Source organism: Calidris pugnax, unplaced genomic scaffold (genome assembly GCF_001431845.1).
Source record: "Calidris pugnax isolate Ruff unplaced genomic scaffold, ASM143184v1 scaffold388, whole genome shotgun sequence".
Classification (NCBI taxonomy): domain Eukaryota; kingdom Metazoa; phylum Chordata; class Aves; order Charadriiformes; family Scolopacidae; genus Calidris; species Calidris pugnax.
In genome coordinates this window covers 201119-222726 of record NW_015091104.1, presented here as the reverse complement: position 1 = coordinate 222726, position 21608 = coordinate 201119, and the positions used below count along the sequence as shown (strand labels likewise).

The window sequence follows — 21608 nt, the reverse complement described above, 5'->3', positions numbered from 1 at the left end:
CTGTCTACATGGGGAGAGAGTCTCAGGTAGGAGACTCACCACGAGCCCTCGTCCTTCCCAAGCCGCTGCCCCTGGGAAGGCCCCTCGGGGTGCTACTCAGCATGGGGGAGGCTCCCAGAAGGAGAACCTCGGATCTCCACCTTCACCAGCAGTTTGGAGGTTCTCCAAGGAGTGGGTGTCTCCGGCTGTTGTGGTGCCCTCTTCCAGCTCAGGAAGGTGCAGCAGGGACCCTTCCTCTGTGCCCAGAGCAGTTCCTGGCCATTGAGTCTGCAGTTCAGTTTGAGGTTGTGTTGTGCAGGGATTTAGACCGTGTTCAGTGTGTAGCTGTCGTTGGATCTTCTGGAGAGTCGCAGAGGATTTGTGCGGGCAGTTGGGCCTCTGAAGGTCACTGTGCAAGGGATGCACGGTGTGCAGAAAAGGGGTGACTCTCTCCTTGCTGGGCCTGGCCAGAGTCCCCCTGGAGACACTCTTCCCTGCGTGGGAACTGGTCTTCTCCCACCCTTCCCAAGTTGTTGCCGGCACCAGATGTTGTCACCGTCACTGCTTCCCTGAAGAGAGGGGACAGGCTGCCTGTGGCTTCACACATCGCGAGGAGGAAGGGTGGCACCGGCTGGGATGTGTTCTCCAGTGCCCACAGACACCACCAGCGGTTCCAGAGCTTCCCCTGGGGTGAGCCTGCCCTGAGGGGTGGCTCGGAGTGGTCCCTCTGCCCACAGAGAGCTCCTGGGGAGGCGGACGCTGGTCCTAAACCTGCCTGCTGACTTCTTGGCTCTGGAGAGGTACGGCTCACAGATTCACAGATTCGACAGAGTTGGAAGGGACCTCTAGAGATCATCTAGTCCAACTCCCCTGCTAAGCAGGATTGCCCAGAGCACATCACTCAGGACTGAATCCAGGCGGGTCTTGAAGATCTCCAGAGAAGGGGACTCCACAGCCTCCCTGGGCAGCCTGTTCCAGGGCTCTGCCACCCTCACCGTGAAGAAGTTTTTTCTCATATTTGAGTGGAACCTCCTATGTTCCAACTTCTGCCCGTTGCCCCTCGTCCTCTCACTGGAAACCACTGAAAAGAGTCTGGCTCCCTCCTCCTTCAACCCACTCCCTTTAGGAGTGTTGGCCAGCCCTCCCAGTTTGGTATCGTCAGGAAACTTGCTGAGGATACACTCTGTCCCCTCAGAGCTCAAGAGCTTTCTTCTCAAAATTGGCTTCACAGAGCTCCCAGAAAATCTCCCAGAGTTTAGGGGATGCCAGGAAGGTAGCATGAAGCCATGTGGGGGTTCCTCAGCTCTTGGGCTTCCTTTTCAGACTACTTCCGTGCCAAGCAAAGGTCTGCGAGCAGATTGCCAAGAGCCCCTTGGCAGTGATTGTCTCGGCGTCGTTCCTGAAGAGCGAAGGGCACGGGAGGGACAGTGTCGCTGTGTCTCCCAGGGCAGCAAGGGATGCTTCCAAGAATGGTTTGGCAGGAGAACTTCAATGGAGAGGCCGAGAGTTTGTGCACAGGGGTTTGCAAGGCCCTGCGACTCCAAGAGGTGCCCACCTTCTGTAGGGTCCTTGGTGTGTCCCTGGGGACTTTCATGTGCCCATCCTCTGTCCAGATGCTCCTACCAGAGTTGGCCATTCCTGTTGGTGTCTGTAGAGGGTTTCTCCAGTGACCTGTCCAGGACAAGGTGCTGTGCTGTGCTTTAACATACCCCATGGTGCCTGAGCACTGACACGCACACGAGCCCCACATGTGACACTGGGCAAACAAACGCCCAGCAACACATTTGGACAGAGGTTCCATGGCCGGGACTGGGCTCGTTGGTTGTACATCACAGAGCTGCCTGGAGCAACTAAGGAAATCATGATGAGCAAATGATTCCAGGGGCTGGGTTAAGGGATGACAGAAATTGTCCTGGAAAACATCTGGCTGATGTTCAAGGGGTGAAAGAGCCTCTGCCTGGCAAGCAGGAACACGAAGGCCGCCTCAAGATGCCTCAGTTAAGCATTGGTGAGATTTTATCACCGCTGGTGTGGTCTTGCTGGCCTCTGATAAATTCCTTTGTTTCCGCTAACAGGTGAGTGACAGGGCAGAGCCTCTGCCAGGCTCTTTGCCCGGGACAGCGATTGACGAGGAGCTTTTCTGAATCTTTTCTGGCGGTGGCCCCACGGGCCTTCATCTGTCCCCGTGTGGGATGTGGCGCTGCAGCTGGAGGGGACAGGGTTTGGCCATTGCTTTTGGCATCTGACCTTCCCAAAGGGGTTCAGTCACACCACGGGTATGGTGTGTTGTGTCTCCTGAATTCCTGTAAGGAGAAGGTGGCAGCTCCTTTATGGCAAGGCTGCACGTGCTGGGTTGGACATGGGATGTTCCAATGCCTTTGGTCGTGTTGGTCTGCAGGGTTCCTCCTTCTGCGGGGGTGGGGGTACCCGGCCAGTCTGCAAGAGGAGATGGGGAGCGGCGATGTGTTCTCCCAAATTCCCCTGTTTGTTGCCACGCTCTCTGGTCAACACGTTCATTTCCAGCAAAGGCAGGAGATTGGGAAGGTTGAAATGCAATTTTGGACTTTGGCATCAGGCAGTGAGGTCACAGGAATTGTGAGAGTTGTTCCTTGCCTGAGTTTTTGGGACATCTGGAGACCGTGAGGGTCACACGGGCCCAGGCTGGTGGAGGTGGCGTTGCCCGGGCTACTCAGTTTGGGGACTGGCTCCTGTAGCTGCTGCAAGGGGGTGACCAAGAAGGAACTCTGGCTGCCCAGGAATTGTTCTGCAGCGGCCCAGGGCCCTGGTGGGTCCCTGGTGTCCACATCAGGTCACTGCTCTGTGTGAGACCTGGGAGACCAGGTGGCCTTCGGGGACTCAGCGTGGCCAGCATGGGAACTGGCCCTGCTACCTGCTGGAACACTGTCCCCCACCGCTGGGCTGCGTGGCAGTGGGGATGGGGGGGTGTCAGGGTGGGTGTTCTGCAGGAATCCTCCCTGTTAAGGCAGGGGGTGCAGTTTGAGCCCCAGATGTTGGCATCGGTCAGATGAAGGGTTTGGGTCTCACTCTCCAGAAACCCGCGGGTGGAGAATGGTGCTTTCTGGACTCTGACCCTGTCCCTTTCTCCCTTCTTCCAGTGGCTCAGAAGGTGGTGGCTCTACGGAAGAAGCAGCAGCTTTCCATCGGTCCCTGCAAGTCCCTGCCCAATTCACCCAGCCATTCCTCCGTCTCGGCAGCCTCCATCCCTTCTGTTCACATCAACCAGGTGGGAAATGTGGATGGGCAAAGCCGGGGACCCCCAATGCCTCTGCACACCCCCTGGGGTCACTCACTGCTTGGTGCATTCAGCCCAGCTCTAGGCTCACACGGCAGCCCCGCAGTAGCTTTGGGCAGAGCAGCGCCGTTGTCACCCCAGAGCTTCTGTCCGTAGCCCAGAACAGCTTGATGGTGGCCCTGAGGTCAAGCTTCATGTCTAAGGCAGTGGGCCTGGCTCACGGTCTCTGAAGACTGTGGTGTCCTTATCTGGGAGCTCCTGGGCAGAGCAGGGGGCTGTGAGAGGGGCCCATGGTTCTCCTCCCCCTGAAAGCGGGAAGCTGATGGTCTTCTCTGCACATACAGGGGGGCTTCCAAGGGGATGTATTTGTGGAGGGGCGAGTTCAGTGGCAAATGGAAAGAGTAGCAGAGAGGAAGAGGAGGTTCTTCTCTCTGCCACTGCTCTTCTGGCACATTGTTAGCATGGTGGGGACTGGAGGTCTCTGTGCCAGGAGGATGGTGAAACTGGAGGAGTTTGTTCTGTGACTCTGGAGGAGCAGAGCTGACCCAGGAGGGACGGGTCGGGAACCAGAGCAGGGTGAGTGGTGATGAAGGAGGTTCCTCATTGCGCTGGGGCTTTGCTGCAGTTCCAGCACCCTCACACGTGCTGAGCTGGCTCTGGTGAGGCCGGTGAGATACTGGGCTCTGCTGCTCCTCAGGGGCGGTCAGGCCAGCAGATTCCAGCTCTGAAGTGCCCAGCACGTGCAATCCTGGGATCTGCAGCAAGGACCTGAGGAAGTGTGTCTGTCTGCACGGTGCTGTCAGGCTGGGGAGAGGCTGGGTTGAGGGAGAGGGGTGATGGCGTGGCCGGAGCAGCTTTGAGCCCCTCGGCTGCCGCAGTGAGCTTGAAGCGGTTTTTGAGGGAAAGTGTAGCTAAGGACTTAGAGGAGCCTGTAAAACTGCAGAAAAAAAAGCAAGTTTAGCAAACTAAATTCCACCAGACTGACACTTCTCTTCATTAGAGGATTGGCTTTGGACCTTGGGGCATTTCTGAGCCCCTTGGGTGGTTCTGGTGGGAACCCAGGGCTGTCCAACACAAGTGACGCAGCGTGCAGCCTCCAGGGAATTGCAGCCCACAGGGAATTACAGCCTCCAGGGAATTACAGCCTCCAGGGAATTGCAGCTGACGGTGAGGCCTTTCCAAGCCAGGACTATCGATTGATTGCTGGGTTGTAGCCATGTCAGCAATAATGACAGGCCACGTCCTTCTGGAGCGTCCTCCCTCCCCGTACACGCTGTGCCTGTCGAGCACCGTGTCCCTCCTGTGCTTAAGAACCTGGACTTCGCACAGAGGATCCAAATTAATCTCTGTTCCCTGGGTCTTCTGTGGCTCAACCACAAATGCTTTCGGTTCCCAGTGCCCTGCGGCAGGATTTCTTGCTGTGGTCTTTACTCATTTCTCTTCCATGACAAAAGCATTTCCCCTAAAAATAGAGTATGAAGTAATGGAACTGGTGAGTGAGAGTAGAACACTGTGAAGTATTTCCCCGTTCTCGCCTGGGCTCAAGAATGAGGTTCTGGAGCTGCTTCCTGCTAGCCTCAGAGAAAGTCCAACTGGCTTTGGGAAACCCAGATTCACCCATTCCTGTTGTTTCTAACATGGACCCGGGCAGAGCAGCCCATGTGCTCTGGAGGATATGGGCTCGCTGCCCACGTGGCAGGACACACATCCAGCAGAGCACAGAGACAGGGTGCAGAAGAGTCCGGAACCTCTGCTCAGGAGTAGCCCAAGGTGGTTACACACCAAAGAACGTGGTCTCCAGCACGGGCTGGAGTGGGTGAGCACAGGAGAGCGCGGCGCAGGCGGCTCCAGAGTCCTGCTGGGTGATGCTGCCAGAGCCACTTGTGGGGCTCAGTGATGGTGGCCTCGCTCCTGGGACGTGTCCTCTGCTCCTGGCACAGAGATACCAGCGGGGCAGCTCTGGGAGGAGGTGGACAGACGGTACAGGGTCAGGATGGACAGACAAGATGAGGTCTTCGCAGAGTAGTGCCATGTTCTGCCTTTCCCTACCTGAGACCTGAGGCTCTTGTCAAGGTTTCTCACTTGCCTTCCCAAGAAATAGAGCAGGAACTGGCACAGGGAGTAGGATCTCAAGGAAGGGTTTGGGAACACAGGATTTAACACGGAGATGAGATGGAAAGAAGCCAGACAAGTACAGTTAGGAGCTATTGTTTGCCTGGTACCGCTGTACGCGGGCGAGACGCACACTCTGGGACAGAGGGAACTCCTTTTCTGCTCTGTCCCCTTGTGGGAACAGCGAGGCTGGCCTCTCGAGTCCTTGGCCAGGAGAGCCCCTGGGAGCCTGTGCCCTGCTCTGTCCTTGCAGGGCAGGCAGTTACGGCATCGGGCAGCATTTCGTTCCCCTTGGCCAGATGCCTTCTCAGGGCTTTTAGTTACAGCATCCCCTTCCCCTGGATCGTCCCCGTTCCCCTCTGCTGGAACCTGTGGTTGGGGCCCGTTCCCTCCCTGGCTTTGTGCCCGGGGAAGTGGTGGTGCCGTCTGAGATCAGCAGGATGTTCTGCTCCATGCCGGGTCTCCTGGCCCACACTGCAGGGACAGCTCTGTCCTCTGGAGCTGTCGGTGAAGAAGGCATTTGTCTTCTGGAACAGGGAACAGGCGGCCCCAGCAAGGGCTGCTATGGCAGGAGCCAGCCCTGCTTCTCGTCGTGGTCCTGGGGCATCCCTTCTGCAAGTACTTTGGTGCTACTGATTGAGCCAAACTGACTTCTTTGGGAATGGCTGTTGCCTGTCAGGTCTCCTGACAAATCAACCAGTCCTTTGCAATTGCTGGTAGAGGAGAGACCCCAGAGAACGCCGGTGATTTTGTCACCCATCTGTCTGGAGGACTTTCTTCTCCGGGTGTGAGGTGGTGGCTGGTTTCCAGACCTTTGTCATCATGCCGGGTTCCCAAATTGGGGAAGGGCTCTGCAATAGTGGTGCTGTGTGAGGTGTTCTGGTGTCCTTGCACGGTGGATGATCCTCATTATGAAACAGTCCTTGAACCAGCCAAAGCACCTGCTTTCCTTTCTTTGGGAGTTTGGGGTTTTTGCATGTGTTCTGCAGCGGTGCCTCAGAGGACGCTGCTTCCATCGGGGCGGAGAGGGCGGGAGCTGCAGGAACAGGCCGGCCACAGTCAGGGTTTTCCACCAGAGATGCTCCTCAGTCAGTCTGTCACCATGAGTACCCTGTTCAGCATCTCCCTGGTCCTCTGGCATGGCAGGAGCCAGGCCCAGCCGCAGGAGTCCCACACCATCCCCTGGGGTCACCGGGTCTGTCCCTTGGGCATTCCCAGCAGCTTCTGGGACGTGGATCTGCACCGTTTGAGTAGATGCTTGGCCCTGCAGCCCCCAGGGGAAGCTCTGGCTTTCCTGCTGGCTCGGGCTCTGCTCTGCCATGTCCTGCCCGCACCCGTCACTGGGCCAGCAGGTTGGATGGGTTTGGAGCCCGGTTCCTCGGCTCGGCCCTGGCTTCCAGCCGGCTCCCTCCCGGCAGGTGCCGGTCCCTCGCCCGGGGCTGTGGGTGGGAGTCTCTCGGGCCAGTGGGTGCTTGCAGCGCTCCCAGAGCTATTCCTCCTCATTTCCTTAACGCTGCTACCCCCTTCCCCACCTGATCTCCTTACCGTGGCTGCCCCTTCTCCCTTTCTTCAGGGACCCAGGGGTGCCTGCAGGAGTCCCTCGGGCTGCGGGATGAGTCACTGCTGCCTGTTTGCTGTGGGATGGAAGTTTGTCTTTCTGCCAGAGAACTCATTCCCAGAGCTGGCAGGAGGTAACACAGGCTCCCCATGCAGAGCCTTGGGGGCTGGTGGAGTGAACTGTGTTGTCCCCTGGTCGTGGGAGCTGCTGCTGGCCCCGTGGCACTGCCCGGGTGCCCAGCCGTGCCCAGCCACGCTCCTCTGCCCTCGCTTCGCTCCGATGGCCTGCGGTCCTGCACCGGCCCTTTTGTGACACCGGGAAGTGCTTTACCAAGATGTCCCTGAGAGAGCAGATGAAAGGACTGGAAAATTAAGCTTTGCAAGTGAAATGAAGCCCAAACTGCAGCTCAGCTGGGCTCGGCAGCAGGCGCTTCCCTGCCTGTCCCAGCATGTCTCAGAGAGCTCACTCGGTGCTGGTGTCTCGGCAGCGGCAGCAACGGGCACCTGCATTTCACAGAATCGTAGAGTCAGAATAGTTTGGGTGGGAAGGGACCTCAAAGCTCCCCCAGTGCCACCTCCTGCCCTGGGCAGGGACACCTCCCACCAGACCAGGTTGCTCCAAGCCCCCTCCAACCTGGCCTCAAACCCTTCCAGGGATGGGGCAGCCACAGCTTCTCTGGCCAACCTGGGCCAGGCTCTCACCACCCTCACAGCAAGGAATTTCTTCCCTAGATCTCATCTCCATCTCCCCTCTTTCAGTTCAAAATCTCAGTTTCCTCTAGGAAGCCCGTGTCCTGTAGCTCCCTCAGCTCGCAATGCCCTCATTTCCGTGGTCTCCTCTGGCTTCTTTCCCACTCCTTGGCCACGCTGGGTTGGTGGCCGCTCTTCATTCACAATCTTCTGTTCAGAGCCCTTCCCAAATTTCATTTTATGTTCTACTTCAGGGCTTTTTATGCCAAGAGTTACTCCATCTGAACTTCAGCTGAGCTCTTCCCTGCTCAGTACCCTTGTGGCACTCTTGATATCTTTGGAGTTCACAACATCCACCCGTTGCACACTAATGGGAAGGATTTTTATGAAGTTTTCAGCTTCTGCTCTCTTCTTAGATTTCAGTAGCAACCACAGGTGGTGGTTCAGGTGTTCCAATTGTTCAGCAAAGGAGCTGCCAGGAGCAAGAATGAGGTATTTGCCCAGACCTGTTGTCTTGTTGGGGTTCTCCCACTCCCCTGGGATTTGTTCTGCTTCTCTGGATCCCTGCTGAAGTCTGTGAGCAGTCTGCTCCAGCTGAGCGTGGCTCGGGACGGCCTGCGGAGCTGGAGTCTGTCTCTGGGGGCATTTCTCCTCTGCCCCAGCCTCATGGGGTGGTACCAGCCCTCACTGCCCTTTCTGGCTTGGTGGAGACTCCCTCTGGCCCCGGTGCTGCTTCTGAGGGCTGGGTGTTTGTGGGACACCCACAGTGGGTCCTGTGTCACCCAAAGACAGTAACCTCGACCTGTCACCAACACCAGGCAAACTACGGCTAAAGAGAATGATTCTGGCCAGGGAGAGATTACAAATGAGGTTATGGGTAGTATGTAAAATATAAACCACAGTTTAGCAAGATTTCTTCCTAGGAGCTTTCCCACCCATCCCCTGACATCCGCAGGGCTTGTCTCAGCTGCTGCAGCAGGAGCACTCAGGCTCTACAGCCTCTTCTGAACGGTGCATGGCGTGGGTCAGTGGTGCCCAGTGACAGGACAAGAGGAAATGGCCACAACTTGAGTATAAGAAGTTCCACCTAAACATGAGGAGGAACTTCCTTACTGTGAGGGTGGCAGAGCCCTGGCAGAGGCTGCCCAGGGAGGTGGTGGAGTCTCCTTCTCTGGAGACATTCAAACCCACCTGGACACGTTCCTGTGGGACCTGCTCTGGGTGGACCCTGCACTGGCAGGGGGTCGGACTAGATGATCTCCAGAGGTCCCTTCCAACCGTATGATTTTATGTCTCCCTTGCCCCCATCCCCTCTGCTCTTCCTCACCCCAGTCGGTGCAGGAGGCTGCATCAGTGGAAGGTGTTCCTACAGCCGTTCCCCGGGTGGCTGCCTATCTCTGTCTGACTGCCCCGTCTCCTTCTGCCCCAGGCCACAAACGGCGGAGGAGCCTTCAGTGACTACTCCTCCTCGGTGCCCTCCACACCCAGCATCAGCCAGCGGGAGCTGCGGATCGAGACCATCGCTGCCTCCAACACCCCCACCCCCATCCGCAAGCAGTCCAAGCGGCGCTCCAACATATTCACGGTAAGCGAGGCCGGGCTCAGCGGAGCCTTGGGGGGGTTTCTGGGGGTCAGGCAAGGTGAGGGGAAGGGATTGGCGCTATGGCAGTCTGGTCCCACAGCCTCTAAGGGGACCTTGCTGTGCTGCCGGCAAGGGACAGGAGCAGGGGAGGCAGCAGGTGCCTGGGGGTCTCCCCCAGGAGCGTGTGTGCAGCCGGGGGGTGATGGAGCCTTCTGCAGGCGTAGGGACTGTGGTGCTGGGAGCTGCTTCTGGGGGTGTGTGTGCATGGGGGGGCGCCTGAGAGCAAGCTATGCCTTACACGCCCAGGAGTGTGCACGGGGTATGCTCGTTAGTGTGTGCGTGCGTGTGTGTGAGTGAGCGAAGCTCCCTGGTCTTCATTGGGGAGAGCTGCACGTTGTGCCTGCACAGCACCAGGGACCTCTGCTGTTCCTCTCCCGGGGGCCCTGGCCCCCCCCACAGCGTGGCATGAAGTCCCCGGCGCCTGGGCCTCCTCTTTGGTGCCCGCTGTGCTGTGCCAAGCCCAACGTGTGGCACCCCGCTCGCTCCAGCCCCCAAACACCGCGTCTGCGTGACCTGAGCAGCGCGGCCAGCCCTGCCGTGGGGTCTGCAGGGAGGGAGGCGTTAGGAACCGGCCAAGCTGCGGTCCCCGGGGGGTGCAGGGCACATTTGCACTGTCTCCACGGGCTGAGCTGCAGCCTGCCCCCAGCACGCTCTCGCACCACGCACACGCCTGACCTCACAGCGTGCACTGTCCTGCCCACACTTGGCGTGCCCTCACTGGCAGCGCAGCCCCTCAGCATCCCCTGGCACACACACCCCCAGTCCTCATGTCTAGCGTAGGTAGCCGCTGTCCCCATGTGAACGTGCTCCTCTCCCCCTGGTGCCCCTGTAATGTGCTGGGCTCAGGCCTCTCTCCTCCTCCCCATCTGAGTGTGCTTCCCAGCCACCATCGCTCCGTACCCTCTGTCTGCTGTCTGTGGAACCGGCCGCCACAAAGTCCTTGTACGTGTCGCACCGTGTTACCCCGTGTGAGCAGCCGCCTTTGCTCTGGACCAGACCACGTAAATTCAGAGCATCCCATGCCCCATTCCTCTCACCGCACTATTGGCACCCCAGAGCCCCCGACTCCTCCTGCTGGGAGCGTGTCCATCTCGCCCCCGGCTTCTGACATCCCGGGAGTGTCTGCTCCCGTGTCCGGAATGCTCCCTGCGCTCCCGGCCATTTGCATCTCCCGCACCTCCCAGCTCTCTCTGCACGTGTTCCCGGCCCATCCCAGCGCACGTGCTCGTCCCTGTGCCCCCCACTGCCCCCTCCCAGCACACGCCACTCTCGGCAGCGCACCCTCTGCTCCTGGCGCATGGTTGTTCCTGTAGTAGCCCCCCCTCCTCTGTGTGCCCATGCCTCCCCAAAGACGCCCTGTAGGTCTCCTGTCGTTGGTGGTCATGCTTTCCTGTTGCACTCCAGCGCTGGTGGATGCTTCTCCTCCCTCCCCGCCGTTCCTCGTGCTCATGCTTGCTGCTGTGCACCGGTGCACGCGGGCGCTCATGCACGGCCACCCATCCCTCCGCTCGCCGACGGGGCCGGACTCGCCGTCAGCTCATCCTCACGCTCTCTGTGCTCCCGGAGCCCCGCGCTCGGCTCACCCGCTGTGGGCACACGCTCCTAGTGGGAGGAGAAGGAGGGCAGCTTGCTGTGGGGCTTATGCTTCTTTGCTGTGGACGTCATCATCCGTCTCGGGCTCTCACCTGCTCGCTCATTCTGGGCTCAGGCTTGCTCACCCGCGCCACGGGGCTTGTCCGGGCTCACGCTCACTTGCCCTGCTGCCAGGGCTCACGCTCGCTCGCTTGCTCTCGTGCTGCTGCACATACATGGCTCCCATTGACGCCTTCACCCCATCTGGTCGTGGCAGCAGCAGCAGCAGCTCCCGACACCCCCTCCCGCAGCGGGACAGGGCTGGGGAGAGCGGGGAGGGGAAGGGAAGGCTGTTTTACTGCCGCTAGCTTTCCTCGGGCAGGGCAGGCAGTGTAGGTGTAGCCAGCAGTCCCCGTCCCGCGGGGTCCCCCAGGTGGGAATGGGTCTCTCCCAGGTCCGCTCGGCTCCAGGAGCGGCTGCAGCCCCAGTCCCGAGCTGTGCCTGGCTCCTCCGTGCCCAGTCCTCCTCCTCCTCCTCTCCTCCTCTCCTCTCCTCTTCCTCTTCCTCCTCTCCTCTCCTCTTCCTCTTCCTCCTCTCCTCCTCCTCTTCTCCCGCTCTCGCTCCCCTCCCGCTCCCCTCCTGCTCCCCACGCTGGATCGGGCCCCGCTGCCGCCGAGGCGGGGGTCCGCGTCCCGGAGACCACCAGGTGGAGACAGACTCTGCCCCGTCCCCGCTAGCTGGAGCCCGCGCCCCGAGAGCTGCTGCCGCCGGCGCCCGGCGCCCGGCCTGCCTGGCACCCACCGCTGACAGCTCGTGTCCTGTTCTGAGTATAACTTGCCAAACTCTTTATTCTTTCGATATTTGCAGATATGTGCCACTGTTTCCAACTTTTCATCAACAAAAAGGCCTTTCCAACTCCTTCCAAATTAGAAGATCCAGGTGGTTACACACGGCACCTCTGTACAAATTCTCTCACTTTTCATTGCCTCTCCAGGGCCGGATAAGGGATGGGCACTGGGATTGATCTAAGATTAGAGGCTCGCCCGCCCTCCAGCCAGCATGGGTCCCCCCCTCGGAGACACGCAGGAGCCTTTTAAATCCCCCCAATGTAAAGTCTAGGAAGCGCTGAGACGGCCTGCGCCTGCACTTTAAGCTGGGACATTTCGGGGCCTGCTGGATGCTGTCTAGGCACTTTCCGTGCTCGGGGATGCCAGGCCGACGACCCTCATGGGACGGGAAGACCTGCAGACCCGCCGGGACCGGGCGACAGCAGCGAGTGGAGCTGGACGGGCCAAAAGACGCTTTGCTGCTGCCTGCGGGAGCTGCTGCTGGCACCCGCCGCTGGCACTCGCTCCTTCCTCCCTCCTGCACCTCCTGCAGCCTGCATGGACTCCTGCTCCTCTTCCTCTTCCTCCTCGCAGCACAGCAGCCATCTGTGTCTCTTTAGTTTTCTTCTCTTTCAATCTCTTTGTTTTGTTCTGGGCCCAAAAGCAAGTGAATCGGTGTCCCAGGCGCGTGGGGCTGGTGTCCCTTTCTGATCCAAAGCACACGGGGCGCTCCCGGACCGAGGGGGTGTGTAGGACGCTCCGGAGAGACGCTGCCGCTGCCCTTCTGCCATTGTTGTGATTCTGAATGTATTGATTGTGCTCCATGCCGTGTATGACTCGATATTTTCCTCTGTCCTAAGCACTTTGAATGAGTTCTGCTCAACAGACTGTATATTTCATATTGTATTTATTGGAGTTTGCTCTCACCGCAGCCGCCCTCGGGGGCTGGTGGGTTTTGCTCTCAACTCTCTAGACGTGTGATAGATATTTATTGTCCATGCTCTTTTGTAAGGGGCTGGTATCTCTGCCCGGTGACCTGTGCTACTTTGTATGGTGCAAGTGTGTTAACAGAATAAATCTGTTGGATTAGTAGAGGTGTGAGTTCCTTCACTGCCTTAGCTCCTCTCCTGCTTCCATCCATGCTCCACCTGCATCCCACGCCATCTCTGTCTGTCGCCTTGTCCTGTGTGCCCCCGCGGGAGGTGGGTCAGAGTAGCTCCGTTCTGCCCCAAGGACAGTTGTGGGGGGAGAGGACAGCTTGCCAGGGGACAGGCGGTGGGGAGGCCGGGGCTGGAGTGTCCCCAGAGGGGACGGGCGAGACGCTGGTGGCTCCATGTGCTGGGAGACCCGGCCCGGGGAGAGTGGTCCATGCTGCTCTGCTCTGGCAGCCCGCCGGGGACAGGGGGTTCGTGCCTTTCCCTCTCCTCTGCCCCTCTGCTAACGGACCTGTGTCTCTTCTCTTCCAGTCTCGAAAGGGCGCCGACCCGGAGCGGGAGAAGAAGGTGCCAGAGTGTAAAGCGGACAGTATCGGCAGCGGGCGGGCCATTCCCATGAAGCAGGTTCGATCCTCCTCCCTTTGCCCCAGCGCGGGAGAGGGCTCCCTGGGGAGGTGCCGTGAAGCTTTTCGGTGTGGACTGGGGTGCCTTGGCTTGGGAGAGCATGGAGGGACCGGGTGTCCCCTGGCCTGGCCGAGCAGGCGCCCCGGGGAGGTGCCGCAAGGTTTTTCAGTGTGGATTGAGGTGCCTTGGCTTGGCATGAGGTGTGGGAGGGTACGGAGGGGTCAGGTATTGCCTCAGCATCGCGGGGGGCCACACGCCTGCCCTGCGCCCAAGGAGCGCGGTGCTGGGCGTCCTGGCCTGGACTCTGCACCCGGTGCTGGGCGCAGCGCGGGGGCTGCTCTGGCGGCAGAGCGGTTCCAGCAGAGGGCATCCGCGCCCCGCGCCCGCTCCCGGCCCCCCGCTGCAGCCCTCTCATCTCCCTCTCCCTCTTCCTTTCCTTCTCCTTCTCCTTCTCCTTCTTCCTCTTCCTCTCCTCTATTCTTCTCCTCTCTGGGCCAGGAGCGCAGTGGGGCGGCGCTGGGGGGACTGTGTCTGGGAGAGTAGCGTTGCCGGGGGTGGGCTCCAGGGCCAGAGGGGAGCAGTGCTGGGGGGAGCAGTGCCAGGCATGGCTCTGGGGTCTTGCACGAGGGGTTTCTGCTTCCAGAGCTCCAGAGGGGGCTCCCCAGCCCCAGGAGGAAGGGACACATCAGCTTCATGCCACATCGTGCCCCTTCCCTCTCTGCAGCACAGGTCCTTTTTTGAATGTCTGGTTGGAGCAGGGATGGAGGCTCCTTTAGCTGTTTCTTCCACCACTTCTGTGGCCGGGGTGCTTGTCCCTCTGTCCGCACCGCTCCCCATTTCCCGTGGGAGCTGACAGCCACCGTGTGCTGGGGACGCTGGAGGTGCCCCCTCGGTATCACCCAGCACTGGTGGTGGCACAGCCCAAACTCTGCCTCTTGGATGCCCCTGGGCGTGGTGGGCAGGGGTTTGTGATGGGCCGTGGTCTGGAGCTGGCCCCATGTGGCCACAGGAGCAGCGGCGGTTCTGCGGTGAGGGAGGGGAGGCCGAGCCAGGGTGAAGAGCCCTGAGCTCACCCGACGTGGCTCCCAGAGCCCTGCTTCTGGCAGCGGGAGCGCTGGTCGTGGGAGCGTTTCCGTGGCCCTTGGTTTCCGGGCCTTTGGGTTGCTTTTTCCAGGATTTCCCTTCACCCTGCAGGGCAAGGTGCTTTCTTTACCTGCTCCCGTCTCTCTCAGTTGCCAGCTGGGCCTGGCCTTGCCCGTTTGCTGGAGATGGCAGTGTTTTGATGTTATTATCAAGTCGCTCCTGGCAGGCAGCGCAGTGCTGGTTCTCTGCTGAGCAGGGAGGGAGCTGAGGCGGATGAAGGTCTAGGTCTGCATGACAAAGCCTTCACATCACTCCTGCACTTCGCAAGGAGAAGTAGGTGCCAGACAGCTTGCCTGGCTCAGGACCTGAGTGAAGTGACCCGTTTGCACAGCAGCATCTTGCCAGGAGACCCCGGGACAAACCATCACCCCGTGGGACGTGGGTCCCTGCCTGGGCACGGGACTGGCACTTCCCAGGGCCAGAGCTGCTGGGGGCGGCTCTGCAGAGGAACACATACTGACAGCGGGAAAGCGGTGTCCTGTCAGAAGGTCAGGCACAGGCTTATGGACATGGCTCTCCCTGGGCTCGGTGCTGCTCCACGCGGGAGCTGCTGGCCTGGGCGATGCTCCTGCCACCGAGCAGTGCTGTGACCCATCTCCTGAGATGCTGTGGCACTCTGGAATCGCTGCCCTTCCGCTGCTCGAATGACACAGTTGTGGTACAGCATCTCAGGAAGGCATGGAGCTTTGTTCCTGGAGGAGGAACAAGGCTGATCTCCACGTGCAGGGGGTGGGGATGGGGTTGGTGTGAACACGCCATAGACAGATGCAGAGTGTTGAGTTTTGCACCGTCCCTTCGCCAGGTCATCCCTCCAGGCGCACCAATGGTTTGGTACCACAAAGTGGAAATGAGCTAAGGCTCTCGGGAGCTGTAGCTCCGTATCACAAAGATTTGGGACTCAGTGCCTTGAGTTTCTGCGCAGAGCCGGGTCTGCTGTCAGGGAGGGCTGGCCACCAAGTGGGAGGCTGGGCCAGGTGTTGCAGAAAGGAGAGATGTTGGGTGGGGACTTAGCGTGTCTGAGAAGGGACACGCCGCCACGGAGGTGTGGTGGCTGCCTGTCACTTGTCAACACCTTCTCCAGCACAACGAGAACACCTCTGGGTGACCTGCTCTGTCTCCCTTGTGCCCTACACACACCTGGGAAAGGTGGAAATCCCAAGTGGTAGAGATGAGACCATGGAGACTTTTCTGTGAGGGTGGTGAGAGCCTGGCCCAGGTTGGCCAGAGAAGCTGTGGCTGCCCCATCCCTGAAGGGGTTCAAGGCCAGGTTGGAGGGGGCTTGGAGCAACCTGGTCTGGTGGGAGGTGTCCCTGCCCGGGGCAGGAGGTGGCACTGGGGGAGCTTTGAGGTCCCTTCCCACCCAAACCACTCAATGATTCTATGATGCTATGGATGTCGGGGCCCCTCTGTGCCCAGGAGAACATCTCCTCTTCCTCCAGTGCCTCTGCTGGGGCTGCTTGGCACCAGGGACTCGGTCCCTTTGCTGCAGTGTCCTTTTGGTACTATGTAGGTTTGGATGGTCTTGCAAGGTTGGAAGAGCTGCTTCATAGCTGGACGCTTGTGTCTGAGAAGTGGGTTAATTAGACCGGGAGACTAAGCTTCCCCAGCTGTTCGCTACTAGGACTGAACTCCTAATTGCACATGTACCAGATTCTTCCTGGGAAGGCTGCACCAAAGGCGGGGGCAGCCTAGGGGTCCCCAGGTCCCTGGCCCAGCTCGGTTGGGGCCATGTACTCCAGTAGGGCCCAAGGCGGGTGACTCCTCCTCCTTGGGAGCTGGGATCATGCTGGGAGCTTAGATTACATTTAAATTGCCATTTGCATTTTCCAATCAATACGCGACTTTACAATTAAGTTTGGTGTTAAAATTCTTAGCAAAAAGTGAGTGGAAGGGAGATTTGTGGAGTAAACGAGTCCTTTGGGGGCCATCGCTGCTCCCTGCTTCATTACGCTGCATATTGCTGCTGCTGCTTTTACTGTGCTCCACCACGATCCAGCACAGCAGAGACATGCGCTGGCCGACAAAATGCCAGGAAGAAAGGAAAAGTGGGGAGAGGAAGACGGTTGGGCTCTCCTGCCTTTCATCCTGGCACCTTCTTTCCCTCCTGCAGGACCCCCAGGGAGAAACTCGTGGAAGAGTTAGTCCTTACAGTCTTTCCAGGAGGAGCAGAGGGAGCTTGAGGTGTGTCAGTGCTGGCACAGGGGTCTGGGCAGACCCGAGGAGCCGGGGCAGGACAGGCCTGGAGGGATGAGTCCAGCCATGGGGATGTGCCCTTCTCCAGCCCTTTCTCTGGTCTTTCCTCCTGCTGCTTCCCAGCTCTGGCAGAGCTGGTGGGGGGCTTTCCTACGGGAAAACCAATTCTCTGGATGCTGCTGAGCCAAACCTCCACATTCTGCCATCAGGAAAGAAGTTTGGCTGCAGAGCCGTCACCTTGATGCAGTCAGTTAAAACCTGGAATCCTTTCAGCTTCTGTGCCCTGCCTCCTAATCTCCAGAACAGCAGCAAACAACAAATCTGAGCTCTGCCCCTCAATTCAGCTGCTTCTTGCAAGTGTTTGTCCTTAAGGGCCCCTTCCCCTCTCCCTCATTTCATTAGATGTTTACTTAGATTATGTAGTTGCTCCCAGTCTTGGACTCTCGTGCCTTCTGGCTTGAAAAAACAGGATGGCAGTGCTCGATTTGCTGTTTCCAGGTCTGGTTCTGCTTGTGTTCCAGTTTGCCAGGTTCCAGATTTATAGCTGAACTCACTGAAGCTGAGCCCTTCTCTGCAGACAACTCATTTTTGGGGCTTGGCAGAAGATGCGGCAGCCTGGAAGTGTTGAAGGAGGTGGCACCAAGGTGTATGAAGTCAAAGACCCCTCAAGGGGAGGAGAGGCAGTGGAGCTGTTGGTTTGTAGTATATATTTGGCAGGTCAGGCTGTAGAACTGAGCCAGGTTTAAGGCCAGGAGGGATCATTGTGCTCAGAATCCAGAGAATTTCACCCAATGACTTTTAGCCAGGTTTGTAACTTCAGCCTGGTCTGGAGCAGGTTGGTTTGAAAGGTATCAAACAAACGTTCTCAAATCCAGAGAACCCACTGTTTCTCTAGCCGAGCCGACGTAAGGATGAGCCGTCTCTGTACGTGAGGAGGAATGACCCTTCTCAGTCCCTGTGGGCCATGCATGGTGCAGCAGCGCTGCTGGAGAGGAGGATGTTGTGGGGGTCAGGACCAGAGCAGAGCTGTGTCCTGGCACTGAGCCGATGTGGGCACCGCTCGGCGCCGGGCAGAGCAGGGTTTGCCGGATCCCAGGAGCAGTCGCGTCTCGGTGGGGGCCGTGCTCGGTGCTCCAGCAGCTCCCCCGGGAGCAGGAAAATCCGAGCTCTCTCCAGGGGTCTGCCAAGGGGTCTGCCAAGGGGTACGAGACAGTTTGTGTTACCCACCAGCCACTGCTGTGGTTCACGTCTCCATGTTACCTTCACCTTTTGTGGTTTTGTGTTTCCATTGTGCTCGTTTGGGGAAGACATTGATTAAAAAGTGTGAATCTAATGCAGACTGGCTGGACCTCTCTGCAAGTGCTTCTGTTGGACATGGGTTTGCCATTTATGGTTACACTTGTTCTCATTTATGATTGTGTTTTGAGACCTTTCGCTTGGCCAGTTTTCACTCCCTATGTTGGTGGCTTTATGGATTTCCTGCAGTCGAGTTTTAACGGTGTGTGCTGCTCGGTTCAAATCCTGACAGAAAGCTAAAAACGCTGTGTCAACGCAGTTACCGTTGTCACCAGGTGTTGCCGTCTCACCAAAAGCAGGGTCAGGCCTCTCTGACAGCCCGTTTCTGCACTGATTGGCATTAATTACTCTGCTGTCCTCTCATCGCTCATCACTGCCTGTGGTGCCTTTTCCAGCTTTGCCCAGTGCCCGCCTCCGGGGCAAAGTGCCCGTAATTACAGGGGTCGTTGCTTTTCCCCTTGCACACCCTGGCAAAGCAGGAGCCTTCCTCCTGCTCCATGTCCCAGGTGTGTTAAAACCAGCGCCTTTTACCCGCTGCTGGGGGGATCTGCCGCTGGTTCTCCCGCAGCTCCTGGTGGCAGGAGATGGGGTCCTGCCGCCGGCGAGTGGGAGGCGTTTCCTCTTCACACTCTTCGCTTCCCGAGCGCTGCACAGAGCGGCCACAGAGCGCTCCTGCCTTTTCTGCATCATTTATTGCCGATTTCACGGCCGTGTCTGGCAGCGTTGTCGCCCCAGCATGTGCCAATCCCTACAACTTCTTGTTGTGCTTTTCCATCATGTGGGCTCAGCGGCCCCAGTCTCCAGGCACTGGGACCCAGCCCCCAAATATGCCAGGGCTGGCAGGACAGAGACTTTCTGTCCACAGTTTCGAGGAGGTGCTGGCCCGGGGCCCAGATTTTTGCCACGTTAGGAACAGCCAGTCTGGGTGTCTGTCCAGACGCTGCTCTCACAGGGACCCGGCCTGACAGTCGATAGATCCAGCTTTTTCCCAGACCCTGTTATTCATCCCCACGTTTGTCCCCCTGAGCAGTCCTTTCCTCCCCGCCGGCAGAATACTCCATGTCCTCTCCCCTGTCCCTGCGCCTGGCCTCGTGCCATGACTGCCTTCTCCCTCCCACCTCTGCTCTTACCTGCTCCCTGGGGAACTGCTGCTGGAGGCGGATTTCCCGGGGAGGCAGAACTGGAGGGGGAGAGGGTGAGGAGGGTCCAAGCTCTGAGTGTTGGCTCAGACCGGTGATGGAATTTAGTTCTGGGTTAGGTCTGGGTTGGGCTGGTGGGAAGAGGGAGCTTCAGGCCATGTCAGCACGATGGTTTCAGGCCCTAGGGGTGTGCTGTGCCTGAAGACCACAGGATGGGTCTCTGTAAAATCCTGATGGGGAAAGGGGGTGAACTGACCCCTCAGCTGCCCAGGACCTGCTCTACCTCCTGGAATGTGTCCCGAGCTCTATTTGTTTGACATCTCTAAGAAAGAATTGTAAGGAGGCAAGAGAATATGAGGGATGAGGTTGGCTTCTGCCTGTTCTTCAGCACAAGAGGAGTTGTCCAGAGGGAGTGATTTGGGATGGCAGAGGATGCGATAGGTCCCTCAGAGGATCTGGGCATCAGTACCAGCATGTGGAGACCCTCGTCTCTGAGAACGGGTCGTGGGCTACGTGTGGAACATGCTGGGGTTGGTGAGGAAAGGGTTGCAGCCCTTCTCCTGCCAGTCCCAGGGGAAATGCTGTGGGAAAGACTAACCTAGAAGATGATTTCTTGAGTCCTGATCTTTGTGTCTCTTTGAAGACCAGTCTCCTACAAGGGACAATGCTATAGCTAATGGGGAGGTGCCTGGGCCAAACAAGGTCTGAGTCTCTTGACACTTCTCTTTCAGGGCATTCTCCTCAAACGCAGTGGCAAGTCTCTCAACAAAGAGTGGAAGAAGAAGTACGTGACGCTGTGCGACAACGGAGTCCTCACCTACCACCCCAGCCTGCATGTAAGTTCTGTGCCAAGGCGGGATGGAGCGATGTCCTCCCCTGTGCTGTAGCTGCAGGTCCTTGGAGGTGCCGCAGTCGCAAGGAATCACTTGGGGAGGGTTTGGCAGGAGGTAGAAGCCCCAGTCTCTGCCCGGCGCAGGGGGTTCAGCACAAGCCCTTGGCAGGGTGGGCAGATTCAGCAGAGCTGCCTTTTGCCAGGGTCTGGAGGAAACCTCTTCCCTCTGGTGAAGCCTCTGCGGTGCCAGGCTGGGTGGGAAAAGCTGGGTGGGAACACGCTCTGCACAGAATTCTGCTCAGTCAACGCAGCTTTCCTTTCTCCGTTTCCCTTGCTCAGCCCATTAAAGGGAAGGTTGCTGCCTCCCTGCATCTGGGGTGAGGAGCCGGCGGAGAACTCCTTGCAGCCGTGGCTGATGGTGCCATTTGGGTGTGGAATAATTTTCCTGGCTGCTGGGTATTGGGTAATGGGTTCAAGGAGCCCGTGCGGAGCCTGCCGCGCTGAGCTGTCACTCCCTGCCTCTCCGATCCCCTTCCCCGCCTGGCTCAGGCACGCCGCTGCCTCCCCATCCGTCTCTGTCGCCTCCCCGCTGTGGGGCTAATGACTTCTTCCCCGCTCCCTCTTGAGCACAGTTTGCTGCTGCGACAGCGAGCCACGGACAGACACACCTGTGACACGGGGACACTGTGCTGCAGCCGGACAGACGGACGGGGATGCAGGGTAGAGCTCGGGCGCAGGGCGGGTTAGGGGTTGCTGGAGCACTCCCAGGGGAGAAGAGCGAGGTGTTGCAGCTCCTCAGCCCTCGATTTGTCCCCCATCTCCTTCAGACACACAGGTGCCTGGAGTGCCCCAAGCCCTTATCCTCATTTCTAGCCCTGCGTCTCTAACTCAGGGGCTTCCAGTGCTCAGTCGTCCAGCTCCTGAACCACTGCGCCTTTTAACCCTCCTTTCCTTACCCTGGGAAGCCATTCATTGCGTTTCCTTCATTTCTGAGAGCTTTGAGAACAGGTTTTTTTTTTCTTTTATTCTTTGATCCGTGTACCGTACTCCTTAGTTCTGCAGTTCCCTGACTTTGTAACCCCCTTTTTTGGTCTTTATAGAACCGGTCTGGGGGGCCCTGGCTGCAGCCTGCGCTGCGTGTGGGGCACCAGTGTGTGTGGCTTTGTCACATTTCCATCAGAGACATCGTAGGCCGTTACCACAATCAGCTGCAGAGGCAGGGTAATTTCTGGGATGTTGTTTAACCACTCTCAGATGCTGCTGTTACACATGAGGTTTCTCTCCTTTTTACACCGTTTCTTCCTCAGGGGGTGATCTAGATTGATGTCACTCGCTTTCCTTACTGCACTTCTTCAGCGTTTCATTTCATTACTGCCTTGCCCCAAGCAAAAATCTGGTTTGCTTCCACCCGGTGCTGCTGGTGACCCACAGCCCGTTGCTAAGAAAGGTACAAGATGGGCCTCTCCTCCCCTGGGCTTCACTGAGAGCTTTGAACTTTGCACCCGGGGTAGGTGTTGTATTGCCCCTTGTGTTTACCTGGAGCAAAGACTAATTACCTGTAGGGCACAGAACGCAGAGCTGCCTGTCTCTGACTTCTGCGAGGATGAGGACTTTGTGTGCTCCCTCCTTGGTGCTGCCTCCCTGAGACAGGGAAGAGCCGTGACACCCGCCATCGTGTCCGATTTTCAGTGCGACGCTGACTGAGGCTTTGGTGAGCTCTGTGTGGCTCTCATTAGCAAAGGGCCCTCTGCCTCGCCTTCTCACTGCAGGCCTGGTTTGTGACCTGCTTGGAGGGATAGATGCAGGAAGAAAGC

At 58.5% G+C, this 21608-nt stretch overlaps 1 protein-coding gene across 2 annotated transcripts in view; it reads left to right on the top strand.

Annotated features, from left to right (window-relative positions):
• Nucleotides 1-21608, top strand: part of AGAP3 (ArfGAP with GTPase domain, ankyrin repeat and PH domain 3) — a 77875-nt gene that overhangs the window by 11136 nt on the left and 45131 nt on the right. For both annotated transcript variants that reach the window (XM_014957999.1, XM_014958000.1), the window contains exons 7-10: nucleotides 3096-3223; nucleotides 9021-9176; nucleotides 13099-13191; nucleotides 19694-19798. In XM_014957999.1, coding sequence (XP_014813485.1) covers nucleotides 3096-3223; nucleotides 9021-9176; nucleotides 13099-13191; nucleotides 19694-19798 — 482 coding nt within the window. The remainder of the gene's footprint in view (nucleotides 1-3095; nucleotides 3224-9020; nucleotides 9177-13098; nucleotides 13192-19693; nucleotides 19799-21608) is intronic.